This window comes from Ixodes scapularis, unplaced genomic scaffold (assembly GCF_016920785.2).
Source record: "Ixodes scapularis isolate PalLabHiFi unplaced genomic scaffold, ASM1692078v2 PGA_scaffold8__174_contigs__length_109621045, whole genome shotgun sequence".
NCBI classification, from domain to species: domain Eukaryota; kingdom Metazoa; phylum Arthropoda; class Arachnida; order Ixodida; family Ixodidae; genus Ixodes; species Ixodes scapularis.
In genome coordinates, this window is record NW_024609883.1 from 102310752 (window position 1) to 102331356 (window position 20605).

The 20605-nt window shown below is 46.1% G+C and overlaps 1 protein-coding gene across 1 annotated transcript; it reads right to left on the minus strand.

Moving 5' to 3' along the window:
• Positions 1-784: 784 nt before the first annotated feature.
• On the minus strand, positions 785-12249 carry LOC120850501 (sorbitol dehydrogenase). The gene is made up of 9 exons (XM_040223006.3): positions 11977-12249; positions 11809-11842; positions 9920-10084; positions 8533-8692; positions 7352-7470; positions 6570-6635; positions 4178-4353; positions 1832-1953; positions 785-1413 (listed from the first exon to the last, which is right to left on the minus strand). Exons 1-9 carry the CDS (start codon positions 12037-12039, stop codon positions 1257-1259), a joined length of 1062 nt encoding a protein of 353 aa, XP_040078940.2. The 5' UTR covers positions 12040-12249; the 3' UTR covers positions 785-1256.
• Positions 12250-20605: the final 8356 nt, after the last annotated feature.

Consider the following 20605-nt stretch of genomic DNA (forward strand, 5'->3'; position numbering starts at 1 on the left):
CACCGAAGCTGATAACACAAACTATGTCCTTAGACATTGCCTGTATGTGCTGGCAGTCCCAGAGATCACGCACAAAGCTTGCACATTCTAGGTGTTAGCACAATGCGGCAGAAAAATGCATTCATTTTGGACTTGACACACACCCTACCTACAAATAAGCTCATTGATGTGGCGAGTTTTATCGAAGGTTTTGCTCAGGTCGGCGCTTCGGTAAGACTGGTAGCTTCTTTGTCACCAACAAGCTTGAATTTGAGAAAGAAATGTATGGCAAGGAACACATTTCTGTCTGCCAGTGATGCACAAAATTGACGGTGCCCAATGAAATACTCCCGTTCTTACTGCCATTAGTGTGCAAAAAGTTACAATGATATTTGAACCACGAGATGGCACAGAATTTCTGAAAGGGTATATTTCCCTCTTTGCACACCTCTAACCAAAATGCCTTAGCGCATTCTTGTGGAGCATAGGAGGGGAACACCACTGACTGCCTCGACATCTTTCGGGACCACACTTCGTCATGCTCCTTGTTGTTTCGGTTCGACTTTGTTCACACAACCCTGTAGAAGAAAAAAAGGTTTCATCTCTCCCTTTTTTTCTGACGAAAAAAAATAAGTAGAGGGTATCTTGACAAAACATTCAAGTGCCCCACACAAAAAAAAAGAAAAAATATTTCAAGTTTTTTGTTAAATTTTGATAACTTTTTTTATATTCTGTTTTATGCACTCCTGAAAACAAACAAATGAACAAAGACAGACAAACGAAAAATCTTACGGACACCAAAATACCCATTGCAGGTAAGTCTATTTATTACAGGTAAGTCTATTTATTATAGATGCAATGCTTCCACGGACTCAATCTTTCTTAGGTAAATACTTCCATCGAGTTCATTATGGTTACAATGCAATCAATCGCTTGATTCAGAATTTTTCTAAAGAGGCCTAAAAGTCGTCAGAAGAGAAATTATGCTTTTCTTTAAAAAAGCTATTTTATCCCCTCAGTCGCATTACACCCCTAAGGCACAAAGCACTCCGCTCTGTCAATCGTAACAAAATGGTGCTAGTGCACCAAGCTGTCAGACATGTCTTACAAAAGGCACAGACATATCACAGTCTTACAAGAGGCACGACATTTCATAGAAAAGAAATGGCTTCCGGGTTAGTACGAAACAAAGCAGAGGCCCTAGCAGAACAGTGCAATCGAGGAAACGGCCAAACCGGCGAAATCGGCAAACGGCCGACCGGCCACTCGGGCCGTGCTCAGTTGTCGCACTGAATCATGACCTTGATGGCCCCTCCCTCTCCCGTCTTGGCAACCCTGAAGGCGTCTGCGGCAGACTCCAGCCTGAAGCGATGCGTCACCAGAGACCTCACGTCCACTTTGCCGGACGCAACCATGGCCAGGGCCGTTGGGTAGCTGCATGACGCAGATTGCGCCTCAATCAGTGGCTGGCGCATCCCCACATCACCGCTCGCTCCACTGTTGCTATACAACTTTACCACAAGGGCACAGCCATCTTGAATGTCGACACTTCTGGCGCGCGTTAAAACATTGTTTTGATCTTTCCATGCTGCTGGAAGACGAAAAATCTGTGATTGTCACGCATTCTTGTCTTGCCTCACCTACATATTCTCGCATATTCCAGGTTGAAATGTTTTATTGCAACTTATGTATGGCACCACATGCAGCTCTACTTTGACCGAGCGACGGCCAAAATGTGGCCAGAGCTCACCAAAGAGGAGCGAACAACGACGGAGGTCTTCCGAAGCGGCACAAACGCCCGCGGCAAAGTGGGTTTCGCAGACCGCACCGACTGGGGGAGGGCGAAACTCACCAGTTGACGTATCGGAAGATCCCGCGGATGTCGATTTCCCGGACGGCGGCGTCCACAAGTGGCACCTTCACCTCGTTGGGCCCCAGGCCGACAAGGACCAACGTCCCGCCGGACTTGGTTCCCTGGGAGGGCGGAAGAGAGGTTGGAGATGGGACTCCAACAAATGGGCAACGCCGTGCACAATAAACGAGGACAGAGGTTGGCTCGCCTTGTCTGCTGCCCATCTTTGTCCTTCTTTTGAGTGGACCAACTCACCTGCCTCACCACTTTAACAGGCTGCACTTCCTTTACAGCCTCTTGAGTTCAGAGAAACACGTGCCAGGCTGCGGCAGTCGTCGCAAGGTAGACATAAAAAGCAGTCGAAGTACAAAAGTATGGTAGAATCCCTTATGGTAAAGTCAATTTTTAAGGCGATGGCCGTTATTGGCGAGGTTTCACAACGAATCTCGCGTGTGTTGTATGTGCATGTTACGTATGGGCCCGCTAAGCTTGGCGGGAAGATTTCTCTGTTGCATTTAGTGTCGTGTGACGTCAGGGTGCCGCATGATGTCACGGTGTGACGTTACAGTGTCCAAGGACACCGTTCCTCTGATTATAAAATTTCATACATCTGCTAAATTTAAATCCGGCAGAGTAACCGCGGGGCTCCAGTGTCTGCGATGTCGCCGCAGTTCACTCGCAAGTCGTGGCAAGGAACTGGGAATTTATTTTTCGGGAAAAAGCTTCACTACACTGCTTTGGTATAAAGCCATATCTTCGCTTTAGGTAGTGGTACGGTACTTTTCTGACACAATCTTTCCTTAAAGTTTTCAATTTATTTTCGATGTATCTCTAATAAAACAGAAAACAATAAAATAAAACTTGAGTGCATTATTTAGCCCGACAACAGGAAAAATAACTCAGATTTCATTTGGTAAGCAAAGCCTTACATTACAATGATCGACAAAGCAGCTGCCACAGATGAAATAAAACTTTGGTTGGGGCTAGTTGGTACTTATCGATTAAAAGGCGCAAACTGAAACAGGACAAAAAAAGACACACGTATGACAAGGACAAGCGCCAACTTCCAAATGATTTAGTTCGGGTGGGCATCCTGCAGAGCACTGAAAAGACTTTGGGAGTGAACTAAGGTTTCTTAAGAGAGGGATTGAGAAGATGGAAAAGGAAACAATCTTAGCTTTCTGTACCAAAAAAGTGGCTGACAAATGTGTAAGCAAGCCATATCGGTATCTGCTGAACGAAGAGGTTGTTTTTCTTGATGGCTGCATGTGATTAGTGATAGCAACCTTTACCTTGTTGCTTAGGGTTGTCTAATGCTGATGGTGATCCAGAGTTTGGCGATATTTGGCATTATATTAAATCAGTTGGAAGTTTGTACTTGTCCTATGTGTGTCTTTTTTCGTCCCGTTTCAGTTTGCGCCTTTTAAACTTTTCATCTTTGAAGCCAGAAATGAATGTTAGAAATGCCCCTGGACACAGACTATCAAGCATCGCTTAAAAAATAAATTGGAAAATAATGGAAAAAAAAAATGCTCCCAAACAGGGTCATCAGTATAGGGCTCCAAGTTTTCGGTCCATACCGATTAAACCTGAAAATGAACCCCAGAGTGGGTTTTACCGAAATCGAGGGAAACCAAAGAACCCGAATTAGAACTGTCTCTCAAGAAAAAAAATCCTCATATGCAGCATTAATCTGTGTTGGCCCAAAACAGCCCCCATTGAACTGCCCGCGAGACCGCTTCTTTCTTCGGCAACTCCTGCCCTCTAAAGGCTCGTTCACACACCTGCAACCAAGTAGGACTGGCTCAGATAAGGCCAGTTTTTAAGCCTCTTGCAAAGACTTAGGACCTGCTCCGCAGCAGCGCATTTGGTCTTCAGCCGTCGCAAGAGGCTTAAAAACCGGCCTTGTCTCTCTCAGTCCTACATGGATGCAAGTCTGTGAACAGGTCTTAATAAAACCGGGACAACTTTTAAGTACTTGGGTCAAGTGCGCATGTTCCCTGGTGCTCGTGGACTCCTACATGCATGCCCTGTTCTGTTCAACATAAGCCCCAATCATTCTTGTCCCACGCTAAAAACTGACACCAAAAACCACCGAATCTGTCAATAAACACCAATTCTATTTTTGTCCCACGCCAAAAACCGAAAACGACCAAATTTGTGGAAAAAAAAACACAACCAAAAAAGGCCTCCCAATTTTTAAAAAAAATTAAACCCTAAAAACATGGAGCTTTAGTCATAAGTACATATCCCCGCAGGCACCTGGTGGGAGACGCAAGTGCTCTGAACACACAAACTGAAACGCACTGCTTCAAGTACCTCCCCAGCGCCGGCCGCAGCACTCACCAACATTCCGATCTGGATGCTGGCTTCGGCTCCGGTGCACTCAATGGAGACGTCCGGAAGGTCGCCGAGAGCGTTCACTATCTCCCTCTTGATGTCGTCCACTGACTTGGCGGCCACGTTGATGGCACTGCTGGCGCCTAGCTGGACAGCCCTCTCCAGCCTGTTGTCCACAATATCTGCACACCGTGGTTCGCGTCAACACGATCAATGGCACGGAAAGGAGAAATCCCTTCTTAAGGTCCGTTTGCACACGACACCTTCAAGGGACACTGACAGGGTACTATTTATGCTCGCTAAGGGCGTAGCCAGGGGGGGGGGGGTGCTTATAGAGCCGAGCCCCCCCCCCCCCCCCCCCGAAATCCAGCCGACCCTATAATATACACAATCATTTTGACCCCTTTTCGCCCTCTCCACACCTCAAGTCATGGACATCCCAGCCACCTCAACCCCCCCCCCCCCCCCCCCCCTCCCCCCGAAAATATTTTCTGGCTACGCCACTGACGCTCGCCAAGGTTTTTATTTGTACATGACATACGAGAGAGCCCAACTACCCAGAACACAATTTGCTGCTCGAAATTCGTTTTCTTTCCGCCCGAAAACCTCCGATCGAGAGCTGATTGGTTGGAGTCGCGCTCACTCTCTTCCCAGTGGTCACGTGCAGTTCTCTATGGTTTAGACACACACACCAAATATAATCAAAGTCGTGAGTCATCCAAGGGAAACGCTCAATATTAAAATTTTAAAAATTATGATACCACCTCTTGCGGCTTCTAAAAGCTGCAAATACGTTGATCGAAAAAAAAAAAAAAAGTTGAAGAAAGAATCGGAAGCACTCTGCGCAATTCTCAACACGGCGTCATATCGCGGGAGTCGCGGGCTGGACGGCTGAACAAAGCGGACTAAGCGATGGCGGCGGAAGACGAGCGTGGGATTTCTTCTTCAGAACTGTTGCTCGTAGTATCGGTGCATCTGTCTAGCTTCGAAAGAGAAATCGTTGACCGATCAAAACAATTACGATTTATTCCCTACGACACACCCGACCATCAAGCTGATTCGCACGAAGATGTCGCCGAGTCGCCGTCCCTTCTCCTGGCTGAAGACATTGCTCGTCTGACAAACATGAGTTGGTAAGAGCTTGAAAAACGTGTCAAGCTTTGCTTGACTTCGGCATTTTTCGTGCAACATGTGAATTTTTCATGTGCCTCGCAAGGCCAAAAAAAAAGAAAAAAAAAAGAATAAAACATGGTCAGGTGTAGCTACGTGATTTCCGGCCAACACTCCCCACCTCTACATTTCTTCTTTCTCCCCAATCCAGTTTCGGTGACAGTTTCGAGCAGTTGCGTTTTTGCGCACACACACACACAAAAAATAATAAAAAATCACTGCGAAAAAAAAAAGATATTTTTGGCGCTCGAAGTGTTTATTAAAGTTTGTGTCCTCCTCCACCCAATCAGAGCTCCTCCCCACTTCTTTTCTTAGCAACATAATTGGTGAAGGCATTTTTGAAAACATTAACAGGTGTCGCAAGTTGCACGTCCGTAATAAGTATTGTGATTCATAAAATGCACTTTTTACGACGACTGTAAAAAAACTACACTGCCGACTTCGAAAAATAAGAATCGAGGATTGGAAGAGTTAATAACAAAACACTGGCTGCCTCCTAGCTTTTTTTTTTTTTTTTTTTTTACTTTCAATATGATGTGATGCCAGAAAGTTTGTCCGAACAGCGGCACGCCTCAGCTGAGGTCGCAATCTGACTCCCAACTATTTGGATACATTGAGGTTTTTTCTTTAGTCCTTGTCAACAAAACGATGAGAACAGGTCAGGGGGTAGGAGACAGGCCCCTGCAGCTGTTGTTTGGGGATTGCAGCCAACCACGCGTTATCTTTTGCTTTGTGTTTAGGAAGACTTGCGTAGCACAGCACTTCTAGATTTTACAGTATACTGGGGCGTAACTTCACAACAGGTCAGATTGTCCCATTTCCCGTAAAATGACTCGTTTTGCTCCTCGTATACGACACCACTAGCATGAACATTGGTGCTTCTATTGTATTTTACTTTGGAGGGGTATTGATGGGCACCAGATTGCACCGCTTAAGTTAGCGCCCCGAATAAGCACTCACCACCACACTAGAAGCTTCAACAACGACCTTTCGATTCAAAGAAAAAACCAGGAAAAAAACGGTCATCGCTCGTTTGCGCTAACGGTACAGCACAGTGCACAGAGGTTAGGCAAGATATAGCATTAAATAATAACACAAAAAAGCAAGCGGAAGCCTACATAAAAGAAGACGGAACTAAAGTGTCACTCTTTCTTCCTCTTTGCTGGTAAGCCAGCAAAATGAAGTTTGCGACCACCGCTTACAAAACAACGCTGGTCCTTGGACGTACCTGTGATGACCACTTTGCTGGCTCCCATGGCCTGGGCAGTCAGAAGGCAGACCAAACCAATGGGCCCTGGGAACAGGCGGTGTGGCAGACTCGGAGATCAGGACATACAGCCACAAATCAGCCTGTCTCGAAAGAGTGTCTCACATTTCAGCAGAAAAAGGGGGGGGGGGGGGGGAGCATTTTGGGAGTGCAGCATGGCTGTCTATCTGGGAACGGCAAGAATCAACCTCCCGATGTTTCAATCTGCAGTGGATCGCTCTATGCGCTGTCGTGTGGTGGTGGGTCAGCAATAACCACCCAGGACTCATCGGCAGATTTAAGGGAAAAATGGGGAGAGGGAGGGGGGTGACTGCCCCCCCCCCCCCCCCTTTACCCTTAATGTCTTTAAAGCCAACTTTTTTAGGGACTTTTTTTAGAAAAAAATGTTTCGCTTTTGGTGACACAGCAAATATTATGACAACAATATAAATCTGGGCAATGCTGCGCCCTTGTCTCTGCAAACCCTTACCAGACAACACTACAACCCCCTGCCGAGAATCCATAAAAAGAAGATGCGACGCCATGTTGGTGCAGGCAATTGCGGGAACCAAACCTGTTGTGCGCTCAATTCGATCGAAGAATCACGCAAGCAACCGTCGCTTCGGGATTAGGACGTTGAAAGTGTTGCCTAGGATGCCCACATCCGCTACGTGATTCAGCCACGAAATCGGACTTTGAAGCCAACTTCAGTCTCCCTCCCAACAGCCTAGAAAGGGCAGACCAGGACGGGGGAGGACACAGACCTGCTCCGCAGATAAGCACCGTCTGGCCAAGGCTCAGGTGGGACCTGCGACAAGCGTGGACTCCCACAGAGAGCGGCTCAAGGAGGGCCCCCTCTTCGAAGGACACGTGGTCCGGCAACCTGCAAAAGGCAGCACCGTCAAGAAGCGTTGCGGAAAAACGTCGCTGCGATGGATACCTCCCACTATAATTCGCTTTGTAAGGTTTAAGACTCTCAAGTTGCACACGATGGTGACAAACAGCTTGGTAAACGCAGATGAAGAAAAGACAACCACCACAAGACTTTGTCTTTGTCCTGTGTTTTTTTTTTCGTCCACGATTACCGGGCTGTTTTTTCCCATCGTGAAAAACGTTTACCAACTAGGCCAATTTGCTGCCTTATAGTACTCCCAAGGCGAGTCAGGTTCCAGGTACTAGAGTAGTTCCTCCCAACACTTCACTGAATTGTTTATCACAAGTGCACCGATGCACTACTGAACCTAATATTTGGGGTGCGCTACGGATGGTTAGGATGTACCTCTTTTAATGTCCTGCAAAACCGAAAGAGACAATAAAACAATTTGAATAGATTGGCTGACAAACTCCTATAGTAAGCTTGTCCCGCATGTAAGGCACAGTATCGGTTGCCGTTAACCTGCCCTCATTGTTCAGATAAAATAAAGCCTTGATGAGACTTGAACTTTCTCTTTCCACCTCAACTATTATTTCCTTTTGTAAACGGACAAACATACTGCTTGATGTGACTTCGTCATTTTTGTTTAACAAGTGCCAAGACGTGTGCCGGTCTCACAGCTCTCATTCTGCTCTTAAGGACCTTACCGGTCTTGAAAATAATGTATAAAACATCCGCCACAACCTGCATACATGCGCAACATGTCGAGCGCTACAAGAAGGTCGCCTTTCCGAAACAAACAAAAGTTGGAGTAGGGGCAAACTGAAAAACAAAAGGACATTTTGAAAACAAACGGGAAACCTGGCCACGGTTGTCTCGCTTGGCAAATAGAATTGCAGAAAACACTCGGTGTAAGCGGTAGGCTCTGCAAGTTTTCGTACGGGAATTTCGTGGGTTTACGATCTCGCACCTGCACAGATTTGCATCCATTCCCTGACGAGAGAGAGCAATCGCCGTGAGTGGCGGGAAGGGTAGCCCCTTACACTTGGTCAAGTGAGGGAAAGAGCGTACTTGAAGCAGAAGTCGGCAGGGTGTGTGTAGTATCTGGTGAGGGTGCCATGGTCGGGCGGAGTGGCGCAGAAGAAGACGTCCGGGCACAGGTTGTAGCGGCCCGTCTTGCAGAACTCGCAGTAGCGGCAGGGCACCCCGGGCTCGATGGCCACGCGGTCACCTGGCACGGGCCACGCCACAGCGAGGTGAGAATGCGGCGCAGATGAGGCGGCCATTCGGAGACCCAAACAAAGTTCATTAAGGCATTCGCTACTTCAAGGTACAGACATCAGATTTATGAGTTACCTCAGTGAAACAATGACCGCAGTCTCGCACAAAATGCTTTGGAAAGCAATCAGGCCCCCGGGCAGTCTACGACTGCACAAAACCGCATCGCCCCGCCTCCTCGAAATCAAAAGGGCACCGTAAAACAAGACTTGGCAGCGCAGAATTTGGATGATGCTTATCTCCCACGTGCAATTACCTCGCGAGGATTACAAGTACTTTTGAGCGACAGGCCACATTCCCAAATGGTACGGGCCTTTTGCTAATTACCCAAACAGAAAGAAGAGTGCTGGGAACATACGTATGCATGTTGCATGCGCTTTACCTTGTCAGTAAAAGGTTTGTAATAAATAGCCGAAGTAAGGTATTGACAAAAGCAAGTGCAACGTGCCGTTTGTTTTGAATTTTTGCTTCAGGAGAGTTGCTGCTGCAGATGCAAGCACGTGCAGTACATGCATCCACACTCACAGAATTCTTTTTTTTTTTTCATTCATTCATCGAACAATGATTTATAACCTCATTAATTAATTAATTTTACCCTGGCAGGACTGTCCACTTGAGGGAAAGGAGGAAAACGAATGCTAGCTTCATAGACACAGTGTTTGCGAAAACACACTGCCAGTGGCATAGCCACGGGAAAGGCTAAGAGCCTTCAGCCCCCGCTCCCCCCCAAAATCCAACCGACCCTACATTATGCACGTGCATTTCGACCCTCCCTCCCCCCTCCAACCTAGCTAGTCATAGAGATCCCAGCGACCTCACCCCTTGGAGAAATATTCCTGGCCACGCCACGGGCCATTGGACCGGACGGGAACGGCAAGGTGTGCCTCTTGAACATTCGGCCTCCTGTCCGCACTTCTCCATACTTTGGGTGCGCGAGCACGCTACAGGTGCGTGAGAGGCCGGAGCGTCGTCGGAGGTAGAAAGCTCGTGCCGGAGGTGGGACAAATAAAGCTCCCCCCCACCGCTCTCACCTTGTCGGCGACTATAACCAGCATCGATTCCCCGTTCCACCTCCTACGAATGCGCGCGTTCATTCCGACAGCTAGCCAGTCGAAACAAAGAACCGGTTTCGTGGTTCCCGTATTCCGACGCCGGGTTTCGATTGCCCAAAACTTGGTACCTGGCTTGAGGTGCTTGACGTTCTTGCCCACTTTGGAGACTGTGCCGCTCGTCTCGTGGCCCAGCACCATGGGTTCGCGGACGACGAAGTTGCCGATGTTGCCGTGGACCCAGTAGTGCACGTCCGAGCCGCAGATGCCCACCGAATGAACCCGGATCTGCACGTCTGCAAGACGACCGGGGCTGCCTTGTCAGTCACGACAGCACCCGAGAATTTGTCGGCTAGACTTTGTTTTACCGTTAAGCCGAATCGCATACTTGCAACCGCTTACGGCTTATGACTGGAGAGGCAGAACACCACTTTAAAGCGTCTTGTGACTGCTTGCAATGGTTGTAAGCAGTCACAAGAGGCTTAAAGCCCGGCTTCTAGACTCTCTGGTCGTAAGCAGTCGCAAGTGCGCGAACCAGCCTTAAAGGGGCACTAAACCACTTTGTGCGACGATCTATTTCTGGCCATAACCCAATGTATATGCTCCGAGCATCCTAAAAAATTAAACATTACATGCACGCAAGGTTGATTCCTGTATTAAAACCAACATCAAAGATTGGGTACCTTGGAACTATCGCAGACACCAGATGGCACAATCAGACAAGGAGGTCTTCTCTAATTTTCCTCGTCTCACAGCGCCATCTGGTGTCAGTGATAGTCCCAAGGCAATCAATCTCTGACACACATTTTTCACTGGCATTTCTATAACCAACAGCCACGATATTCAACAGCGTGAAACATTGGCTTTGGCGACGCAATTGCCACTTTGGGATCCCAAACCCATTGGTCGAAGATGCATTCCAGGCACAGTGTGCGTGACTTCACGCTCTGCGCGTCGATCTGCCAACTGGAAGGTCATGTGACCAGCTTCACCCTGCGGATTGGCTCCGGTGGCTCGACGCATCTGCCGCAGTCCATTATAGGGCGAAAGGATAAGACTTTGAATTTGGTCGCTACACCTAATAGTTGATAACGATGGACAGGTATTAAATGGGTCATCTTTTTGGTACATAAGGACCTCACTCTAGTGAGTAGTGTGACCTGGACGGGGAAAAAAGTTTTCATCTCGGTGTTTATCAGCTATCATGACCTAATGACTGAACATTAGCTCACTTGGGACTATATCTGGGAGGTTACTGAGACAGCAGGCATATCCACAACTCACTCAAATCACGTATTTTCGAAACAACTGGTGGTTCCTGTAGAAAAAAGTTGTAAAGTAATGGAGATTGGGTTCGAAGGTTTCTCAGTACGAAACAAATGGCGCCGTTAATTGAGAAGAGGAGGCTTTTTTGTGTGAATTTTGGGGTCAAAAGGGAGGCCACAATAGGCGGAAAAGTGACATTTCGGAGGCCACTGAGATTTCGCCCTGTTGTTTGAGGGAGCGCTTGCGCTCATTTGTGCCACGCCTTAGCGCAGTTTGTAACAAAACCTCTCGAAGGGACCATTTTATAAAATGGTGGATTGCAAGGCTCAATACAGGGTTAGCGGGTTGGCTCGCCGGTTTAGATACATAACATGGTATGTATTCATTTTAAATAATTAGTAACATTTTTCCCGCTCGCAATATCAGGTGTACCTTGGAATTTCAAATGCAGTAGTGCATCTCATCTAAAATCACAGTGTCGTCGGTGCACCACACATTTGACCTTGATGCTTCGAAGTTTTACCCCAAACGGGCTTGCATGACTGACGCGGGGTATCCAGGTGTTCACTACCAAGCATGCGCTCCAGACGACGGGCGCGCAGTATGTGATGGCGAACTCTCGGATCTCGAGTTCGATAGGTCTAGGCACGACGATTAGTACAGTAAGATCCGAAGCACTCCAGATAACCGACGGATCTGTTGGTAATTTGAAAGACGTAAAATGAATAGTCCCTGCACCGAAACACAGCTTTACCGTTATCTCCGGGCTCGGGAACAGGCCTCTGCTCCTGCAACAGACGAGACGCAGAGTTGGCAGAAACCCGGTTTTAAAAACCTACGGTAAAACGTACGTAAACCAAAGAGCGCAACGCGTGCTTATAAAGTCAAAGCAAGCAACGAAGGCCATGAGCATTACGCTTACCAAACGAAGATCGTCTTTTTTGTAGAGCACAGCCGACAGGTTATCGGCGCCTTCAGCCGCCATCGCGTCTTGAGCCTTTGTAAACGCCGGAAAGTGGACGGAACAGGTGGTTAGTGTGCTGGTCGTTATAGGGGTGCGTCGGCTTCCACGGCAATGGGAGTATCTCGTATCGAAAGGCCTTGAACCCTTCGTAAACCTGCCCGAAAAGGAGCTCTTGCAGCCGGCACCTCGGTGGCATAATGTCACGTGGCTTCTGTTGACAATCCGCACAATCCGACTGAATCGGACTTGGCTCGGCTGACTCAGCTACGGCTTTGGATAAAATAGGTTTCGGTTTCACGCGTATACGTAGGGGAGCAGGGACGCACTTTCAGAGTACGAAGGTTATCGTTACCTAAAAGTGGTAAAAACTCCTGAACACAGAAACTGAAGTGCTATGTGTAACCAAATCCAGTTTTTTTTTTTTTTTTTGGCAATTCATAATGTTTTTTTTTTTTTTTTTGAGGAGCTTGCTTAGGGTCTTGTTTAAGGAACCAAAAGAGGGTCATGGCGGCAACTAGAAAATAATTAAAGGCAAAAGAGTTTAATTAGTTAGCTACTTAACCGTCTGGCGTTCGTTGTCGCACAGCAGCGACTACACATTTGAAAGTTCCCGCCCGCTGATGACAATTGCTGGATCGCGCAACCCCGCTTGTTCGCTGCAGCGCGATTGCGGCCACCTTGCGTGCTGCCGTCTTTTTTTTTTTTTTTTTTCTATTTGTTTGTCGTCATTCGCCGAAGAAGTTCTTGAACATCCTGTGTGAGCTTTGATATTTGCCGTTGAGGACACGTGGAAAGTTTTACGAAAGCGCAGTGCCGCAGGGAAAAGGCACAACTCGTCGAAAGCAAGTTTCGCCGGTCAGGCGGCGGGTTCAAAACGTATGTTAAGTCTGACCTGCCTTAGCCACATTGGGCTTGACTGGCAGCGTCTTAAAATCAGTGAAACCATGCCGTTTGCTAAAGGAAACGTGTAAAATAAAATCCACACAAAGAAATCAGAATAACAAAAGCAAACTAGTGAGCACTTTACGATCTAAAATTTCTCAGGGATTTCTTGAGCTTGTATTTTGTTCTTAAATTTAGAATATTAGAAGGTAGTCTGTTCATAAATGCAGGTACATAGTAACTCCGAGCTCTTTTTCCAAATCTTGTCAAACATCGAGGTACCCGGTAACGCTCTTTGGGTCTAAGAATACGAAGGTGCATATGGAACTTTAAATTGATTATCCCAAAAATGCCTATGAACAACAGTTTCCATCAATAGCGAGTTCAAATCAGGCAAATACAGTGCTTTAAACACATCAGTGTCCTTACCAAGGCATAACTCATAGGAAATGTTCTTTAACAAAGAACGCAGAATCGAATTAATTCTAAATTGCCAACGCAGAGCACAATGACCATACAAGGTAATACCGTAACGGAGCACACTGTAAACAAGAGCATGTACAAAATTTTTTCGAACGGATAGTGGCATAAAATATCTCGTGTTGTATGGCAAACAAAAACACTGCACGAATTTTCTTACACACATGAGCAAGATGAGTGTTCCAGGTTAGGTCACTATCAAAGAATAGGCCAAGATATTTTGTAGAAGATGTATGCTGTATAGGCTCACATGCACATGATAGACATCTAGACGCATGTAATCGTAAAGAGGAGGTCATATTAACTTTTTTCAAAGGGTTGTGGAAACATATATTAGCTGCGTTTTGGATATATTAACTTTAATTAAATTAGCTTCAAACCAGACCATAGTTTTAATTGCCGCAGTTTGTAAAGACCAAAAAGCATCTGAATAATTGGACGCTCTAGATAAAATAACAGTGTCGTCAGCATATTGAAATCGGTACCACAATGAAGAGGTCATTAACATAAAGATTATATAACAGTGGACTTAAAACCGAGCCCTGGGGCACACCCGCTTTGATTGAAAAGAATCCGCTTTGATATCCTCCAAATGAAACACATTGACGCATATATCCTGTAGAAAGTTTTCCTGTAAATTTAGAAAAGAACCTCGAAAGCCTAACTTTGAAAGCTTTGTTAACAAAATGTGATGGTTAACACTGTCAAATGCCTTGCGGACATCAAGGAACAGTGCGCAGGCAACTTGATTCCGTTCAAAAGATAAATTGAGCATGTAAGAAAAGTCCTCAAGGAGCATTTGAGTACCTCGGCCTTGTGTGAATCCGTAGTGAGAAGGAGATAGTAAACTGTGTTTATTTAAAAAGCTATTCATAGTTACCCACATATGTTTTTCCGGGATTTTAGGAAAGCAAGACAGAATGGAAATAGGTCGATAATGTTCTACGTTATTTCGCGCCGTGTGAATGTGTTTTGCGAGTGCAATGTGCGTGAAGCCGTATGTGCCTCTGGAGCAGCGTCTTACTTTGCTCTCAAAAAAAAAAAAAAAAATTACAGTTTTTCTTTTTTTTTTTTTTTTTTTTTTTTACCGCAAAAATAAACTAGGCATCGCCGAACGCTCATTCTCCCTTCAAAGGTAGCGCCACAGGTCACACCAGATGCCAAAGTTTCAGCCCGATCCGATACCTTATTCAAAAGTTATAAGTGATTTTCTGAAAATTTCAGTGGGAAAATAGAGCCCATTTTCGGTTTCTGGTGCCATAGAAACTAGAGCCCCATGTATTCGGAAACTCCATCGGCCGCCAATTTCCCATTTAAAATTTCAGAAAATCACTTATAACCGGGATGGTCTAATCGGTTAAGGCGTCGCTCCGGACAGGCGAAGGTTGCGGGTTCAATCCCCGCTCCTGGCCCAATTTTCGCCAGCTCTCTTTCCCTTTCCCTAACTTTAATTCAATAAATTTAATAATCACCTTCTCCCCTCTTCGTTCACAATCTAAAGGCATGTATGTACGCGCGACACACGTTCAGAACTTTGGTGCGGCGTCGATTCTTGATCGGCATCCAAGCGTGCGAAGGCACAAAGATGTAGCACTCGGCGTGCCAAGGAAGCTTTGATCACGCCGCGAGACCGGTGACACTTGCTTTCGACGAGTTGTACTACCTTTAGATACGGCTTCACGCACACTGCACTCGCAAAACACATCAATACCGTCCACGTGGCGTCGATTCTTGGCATTCTTGGTGTTCCCGACGAAACGGGAAACAACGAGCCAAGAGAGCTTCTTAAGAGGTGCTGCCATCTTTTATGTCTTTGGAAAACTATAAATGTCATTGATAACTGTCATATTGGCACGATTCACACCACCGTGTTTCGCCCGTATATGTTTCGCTTGTGGTTTCGCCCAAGTTTCGCCTTGCTCTGAAATTCGACGCGTGACACACGAGAGATGGTCGCTTCGCGTGTCGGCTGCTATGGCGATAGTGGCAAGCGGAGTGCCGTATCGAATTCAGAGGATGAGAGCTCATCATCCTATAGAGAAGCACGGTAAGGAACATCGGTACTGAGCTTAGGAGCGCCGGAATGCCGCGGAAGCCGACGCGCCAAAATAACAAAAATTGCGGTGGCTTAGCTCGGAGCGTGAGCTTATGCGCACAAAATGAGAGGCGCTATCAAGCGGCTCCGGTGCAGCGTCAGACTTGGCTACTGCACAACGGAGGCGCAAGGCTGGGCACGCGGCGGCACCAGTGCGTCTGCCGCAGCTATGACGTCACTCCTCTGGAATGCGCAGACCGGCGAGGCGGGCGCGGCGGCGGCGGCTCCGGCGCGCCAGCTGTGCGCCGTGTGAAGTCACTGCTCCTCACGCATGCGCAGCACGGAGCACGGTTCATTATGCGAGCCACGCGAAATTGCTCAACCTCGGCCATGTGTAGCTCACGCTACGAAAACCGAATGGAACAAAACCGAAAGCTTTTCGCCCTCATTATTTCCATTCGATGCAGGGGGGGTAAAGGTGGGTGAGGAGGAGTGGCGAATCCCGTGCGCCGACATCCTGGGTCCCAAGCGAATGATCGCGAAAGAGAGCGACAGAACACGAGAGAAAGAAAGCAACGTTGCCATGGTAAACGCGAAGAGTGAAAACTCTCAGCAATATAAACAGTAATAATTTAACGTTGTAAACTAAATTCTGAGCTATTTTAACACTTATAAAAAGCAATAAAGTCATTACGCTGCATTAACTTCCCTTCTGTCGAAATCTCGGAAATCTGGTGGTTGCGCAGTTTCGTATTCCTCAACCGCGCCCAGCCGCGCTCCACCGGCGAAGTTTAGCGTTAACGCGAGGCCGTACATCTGCGCGCTATGCAAAAAGAAAGCTTCGAAAGGAACGCGAATATCTTTCCACCGGTAAGTTCGTGGATTGTTGACGTTCACGAAACTACTCTGATGATGTAACCGTGTTTGGGACCCCGAGGGTCTGCCTGCATGATACGCCGCTTGCGGCAGCCAGAATGTATGGGAAAATGGCGGACCTTTTCCTCTAGAGTTAGTATGTATGATCTCTATGATTCGATGCTTCTCAACCTAGACAGCTTGCAGACAACATACCTGCTCCCGCTAAATAAATAGACAAAAAAAAAAAAAAAACTGTGGGTTAATTTTTTTTTTTTTTTACTATTTTTGTGGAAATAAATCTTGACCACAAAAACATATTTTAAAGAAAAACTTTCAGCCTTTCCACTCTAGTGAAGGAGGAAGACCAGTGGAGCTGTGCAATGGAAAGTAATGGCCGGCCGCAAGTCGGCAAGCCATAGTGGAAAGGCTGCCGCCATCTAAGAGCGACGGCGGCCACCAGATACGTGGCTTGCCGCCGTCGCTCATAGATGGCGGTAGGTGTCAGAGTTCGGTGTCTTCATTTCTTTGCGAAGGACACAATCTGATAAAAAAAAAAACAAAAAAAAAAAAAAACGTTTACGTAAGGGTTAGCTAAAAGTTTTCATTTACCTTAGTTAAATTTTTGTTTTAGGGGGCACAGTGTATGTGTAGCATTGCAGTGAAATTTTGATGATGCTGCAAGTTAAACCGTAACGAGTGTTTTCTTTTTAATTTGCTGTTGAAATGTATATGTGCGGGCTAAATGTTGAATGCTGACATGTATGTGCGGGGTAAATGTCCCACACTTCTACCATTTTCTTTGTGAATATGTATCGTTCGATCGCTTCGCCACATGCCATTACAATTTCTCATCTGTGCAAATATTAATCATCGTCAGAAGATAGTTCGGACTCGCCATGATGGAACTCTTCCCCGAGCTGACACAGAACGATCGAAAGGCCTCCGATATCGGTCGCTGTACTTCCGGCTGTGGAAGTTTCCATACACCACGCTTGAAAGGTCACTGATAACCGCAAGATATATATATAGCTTTGTCTCAAATGGGGGGGGGGGGGGGGGGGGGGGGGGGGGGGGCTGGGCGTCGATAAAACAAAAATTAACCCGATTAATCGCCACCCTGTAATCTATTAATTAATCGACTGATCGGGTTCGCTCATTCCCATGCATAATAGTTTTAAAAATGTCAAAATTAAATGTTTTGTTTTTGTTTTTTGCGTTTGCCGAATATTTGATAAACGGGGCAATGTACAATTTTGAATTTTAATCAATGTGTAGTTGAGAACAGTTAAAAGACACCCGCACTAACAAAATGTTACTTCAGCCGCAGAGGCAAAGAGGTTCGTTGATATTCTCCGGCGAACTCCTTCGATTGTTCACAATGGCCTAAACGGACACTCGCACATTGTTGAAATGGCTGGTACGCGCATAACCTTCTCCACTGTTTGGAGTTACGAATATCAACCCTATACAGTTTACCTGGGTAAAAATTTCACCTAAAGTTTCCCTCTATACAAGTGTACTGGTCCACATCTGCGTGGCGAAAGCGTTAGAGTTTTACTTTCTTTTTGTTTGTCAAACAGGAACCGATTAACCGGTTAAAAAAAATGAATCGCGATTAAATCATTAATCGATTATTCGGAAGGTTTATCGATCAAGTGCCCAGCCCTACACTCAAGCGATTCGCGATAACAGGGAGTTTTAGTAAATGGTTCCTATAACCCTGAAAACGATACCCGATATTCCGCTGATGCCTTTGCACACGCGCCGTATCGTTATTGCGCAGCGTTATCCAAGGTATCATCGAACAGTCTACTAAAACTCTGAATATTGCAAACAGAAACAACAAAAATCAAGTATTCGCGAGGTACATTTCTGTAATATTTAATACTGGAATTTATTAACCATATTATTTAAAGCGGTTGCGAATGATATATATTTCCCAAAATTAAAAGCAGAGTCCGTAATGGCAATGGCACGTACTCCGCCCTGACTGTTGACGGCTGATTCAGGTGTTCTGGCTACACTGTGGGTGACCGGGAAATCAGCCGTAGGGATGTCACGGATTTTTGTCGAACCGGATTTTTAGGTCGAATTTTGGGTTCGACCGGTTCGACGAACATTCGACCTTTTAAACAGTTTCGACTGGTTCAACTTTGTGGACAGTGTGGCCAGACTTTGATACAAGCATGTCCAGGTTCGGAAAATTTTTTTTTTTTTTTTATGCAAAGGATTATTTTAGTTTTGTAAGCAGTTGTAATTAACAGAAACTAATTATAATCACTGAAGAAGTTCATAACTTAATTTTTTTTTGTTGTTGTTGTATCAACTGAAATAACCAACCAGTGCTGCCCTTAATTCATCCCTTAGCCAAAACCATCCAATCCGAAGGCAACTGGCCAGCCTGTCGCGCACGCGCATTGCAGTCGGACCTGAGTCGAACCTTTGTCGAACTTTTCATAAGAAGGTCGAAAAAGTCGAACCTGGTCGAACTCGAACCTCGATCGGTTCGCGACATCCCTTATCAGCGGTGGCTCTGGTCAACATGAGCTCATGGTTTTCCGACCTTTTCCGTGTGACATCCGCGCTTCGAGACAGATATTATCTAATGATCGGCCACGATGAATGTCTTGCCATCCGACGATGTTTGATCGAAATCCGAATGATAAGAGAGTTTTAGTAGATCGTTTTGATAATTCTGATAACGATACCGGATACCCCGTCGACACATTTGCACATGCGCATCATCACTGGGTACCGTTATCGGAGGCATCGGAACGATTAACCAAAACTCTTTATTATTCCTGACGAAGACAAAGAGTGAGATGTCCCATCCGCGCTGATCCCTGGGGCCTGCAGCGCAATGGCGTAGCCAGGGAAGAAACTTAGAGGGCTCCAGCCTTCCAGCGCCAGTCCGGCGCTAAGTTGAAACTTAGCGCCAGTCTGTGTTGCATGTGCCTCTTCCTCGTCCGTGTCTTTTGCGCTTTTAAGAACTACAGGGGCTACAGAACATCGGGAAGGGGAGAATAGCTAAAAAGAAAACACGACTTTTTGTAGGACCGGTCATAGAGCCACTAGAAGAAAGGGCTAGGCATCTATAAATATACGAAAGACAAATATCAAGTAAGACAACGCCGAGTAGGCTCTCCGTCGCCCTCCATCGTGTTTTTCTTCTTCTCCCGGGCAGGAGAAAGCTCTTCGTGTTCATTTGTTTTCGTCTTTTACACCGTGGTAATTTTTACTGGAAGGGGAATAACAAGTTTGTGCGATTTTACGAAGTGCGTTGTTTATGCTTATGTGTTTATTTATACTAATGTTATTTTATCGTCTTTACCGCATTTATACTAGAATCTTAACTGTATTAGGGTAATAGTATTATTGTATACAAAATGAGTTAATTTTGTTCCAAGGCAGCTTGAGCCCATACGGAGAAATAAATTAGTTTACTGTAAATAGTAAGTTTAGTACCCCTGCCACACACCGCGGTCTTGAGTGATTATACGAGCGTCGCAAGCTGATTTGTCGACCCAATGTCATTCGATCGAAATTACATTACTTTTGCCATGTGGCCAAGGTATAATGCGAAAATTCAGTGACTGCACGCGATAACATCGCTTACATCATAAAGTGACACTTGTCTAGCCGTGTCCGCGTTGACTACGTCTACCTGATTTTTAACTGTGATCTGTGTTGCTGTCTCCAATCACGGCGTGTCTCGCCATTTTGTCGAAATATTTCTGTGTAAAATATGCATCCCTACAGCAATAATTGCGTGACTCAATGTTTTCTCTTATATATATACGCCTACCTCGTACCATTTCATACCGATTATTTAGCGGTGTAATATTTTGCCCTTGTAATAAAATGTTTTCTAGACCTGTTTCTATGTGCAGCTTTCATTTTAGCTAGAGCCACTAAATAAGCTGCGCTTAGAGTATCGGCACTCCGTTCCCCGACATTGTTGTGGGCGCCGCCATTTTGGCTCGTATGCAGAACAGACGCAACGGCCGATCGTCATGATTCAAAAGTGCGACTTCCTCAGCATTAGATTCGGTGTTAGGAAGGTAATGTAATATTGCTTTGCTCTGTCGCGAACGGTTTGAACATTTGTGGAGGGCGGAAAAGCATTTCCTGTGATTTCAGATAAAGCTTCAGATAACCGGCAACCATGATTTTAAGCCACAATATGGCCAAGTGTCGTTACTCTGAAGCGTAGCTTATTTAGTGGCACTAATTTTAGCTAATAAGACACGCGTATGTGACTAAAAGCGCGTTACGACGGTCGATCCACGAGCGTTGCATTCGCTTCGACGCGCGCCCCCGATGGCCTTCCTT

Excerpts from the sequence above, each read along its gene's own strand:
- LOC120850501 (XM_040223006.3), bottom strand. The coding sequence starts at position 12,039 with ATGGCGGCTGAAGGCGCCGATAACCTGTCGGCTGTGCTCTACAAAAAA. Across the intron at positions 10,085-11,808 it reads TCCCGAGCCCGGAGATAACG|ACGTGCAGATCCGGGTTCAT; the intron begins GTAAAGCTGTGT and ends GTCGTCTTGCAG. Across the intron at positions 7,471-8,532 it reads CCTGCCGACTTCTGCTTCAA|GTTGCCGGACCACGTGTCCT; the intron begins GTACGCTCTTTC and ends TGCCTTTTGCAG.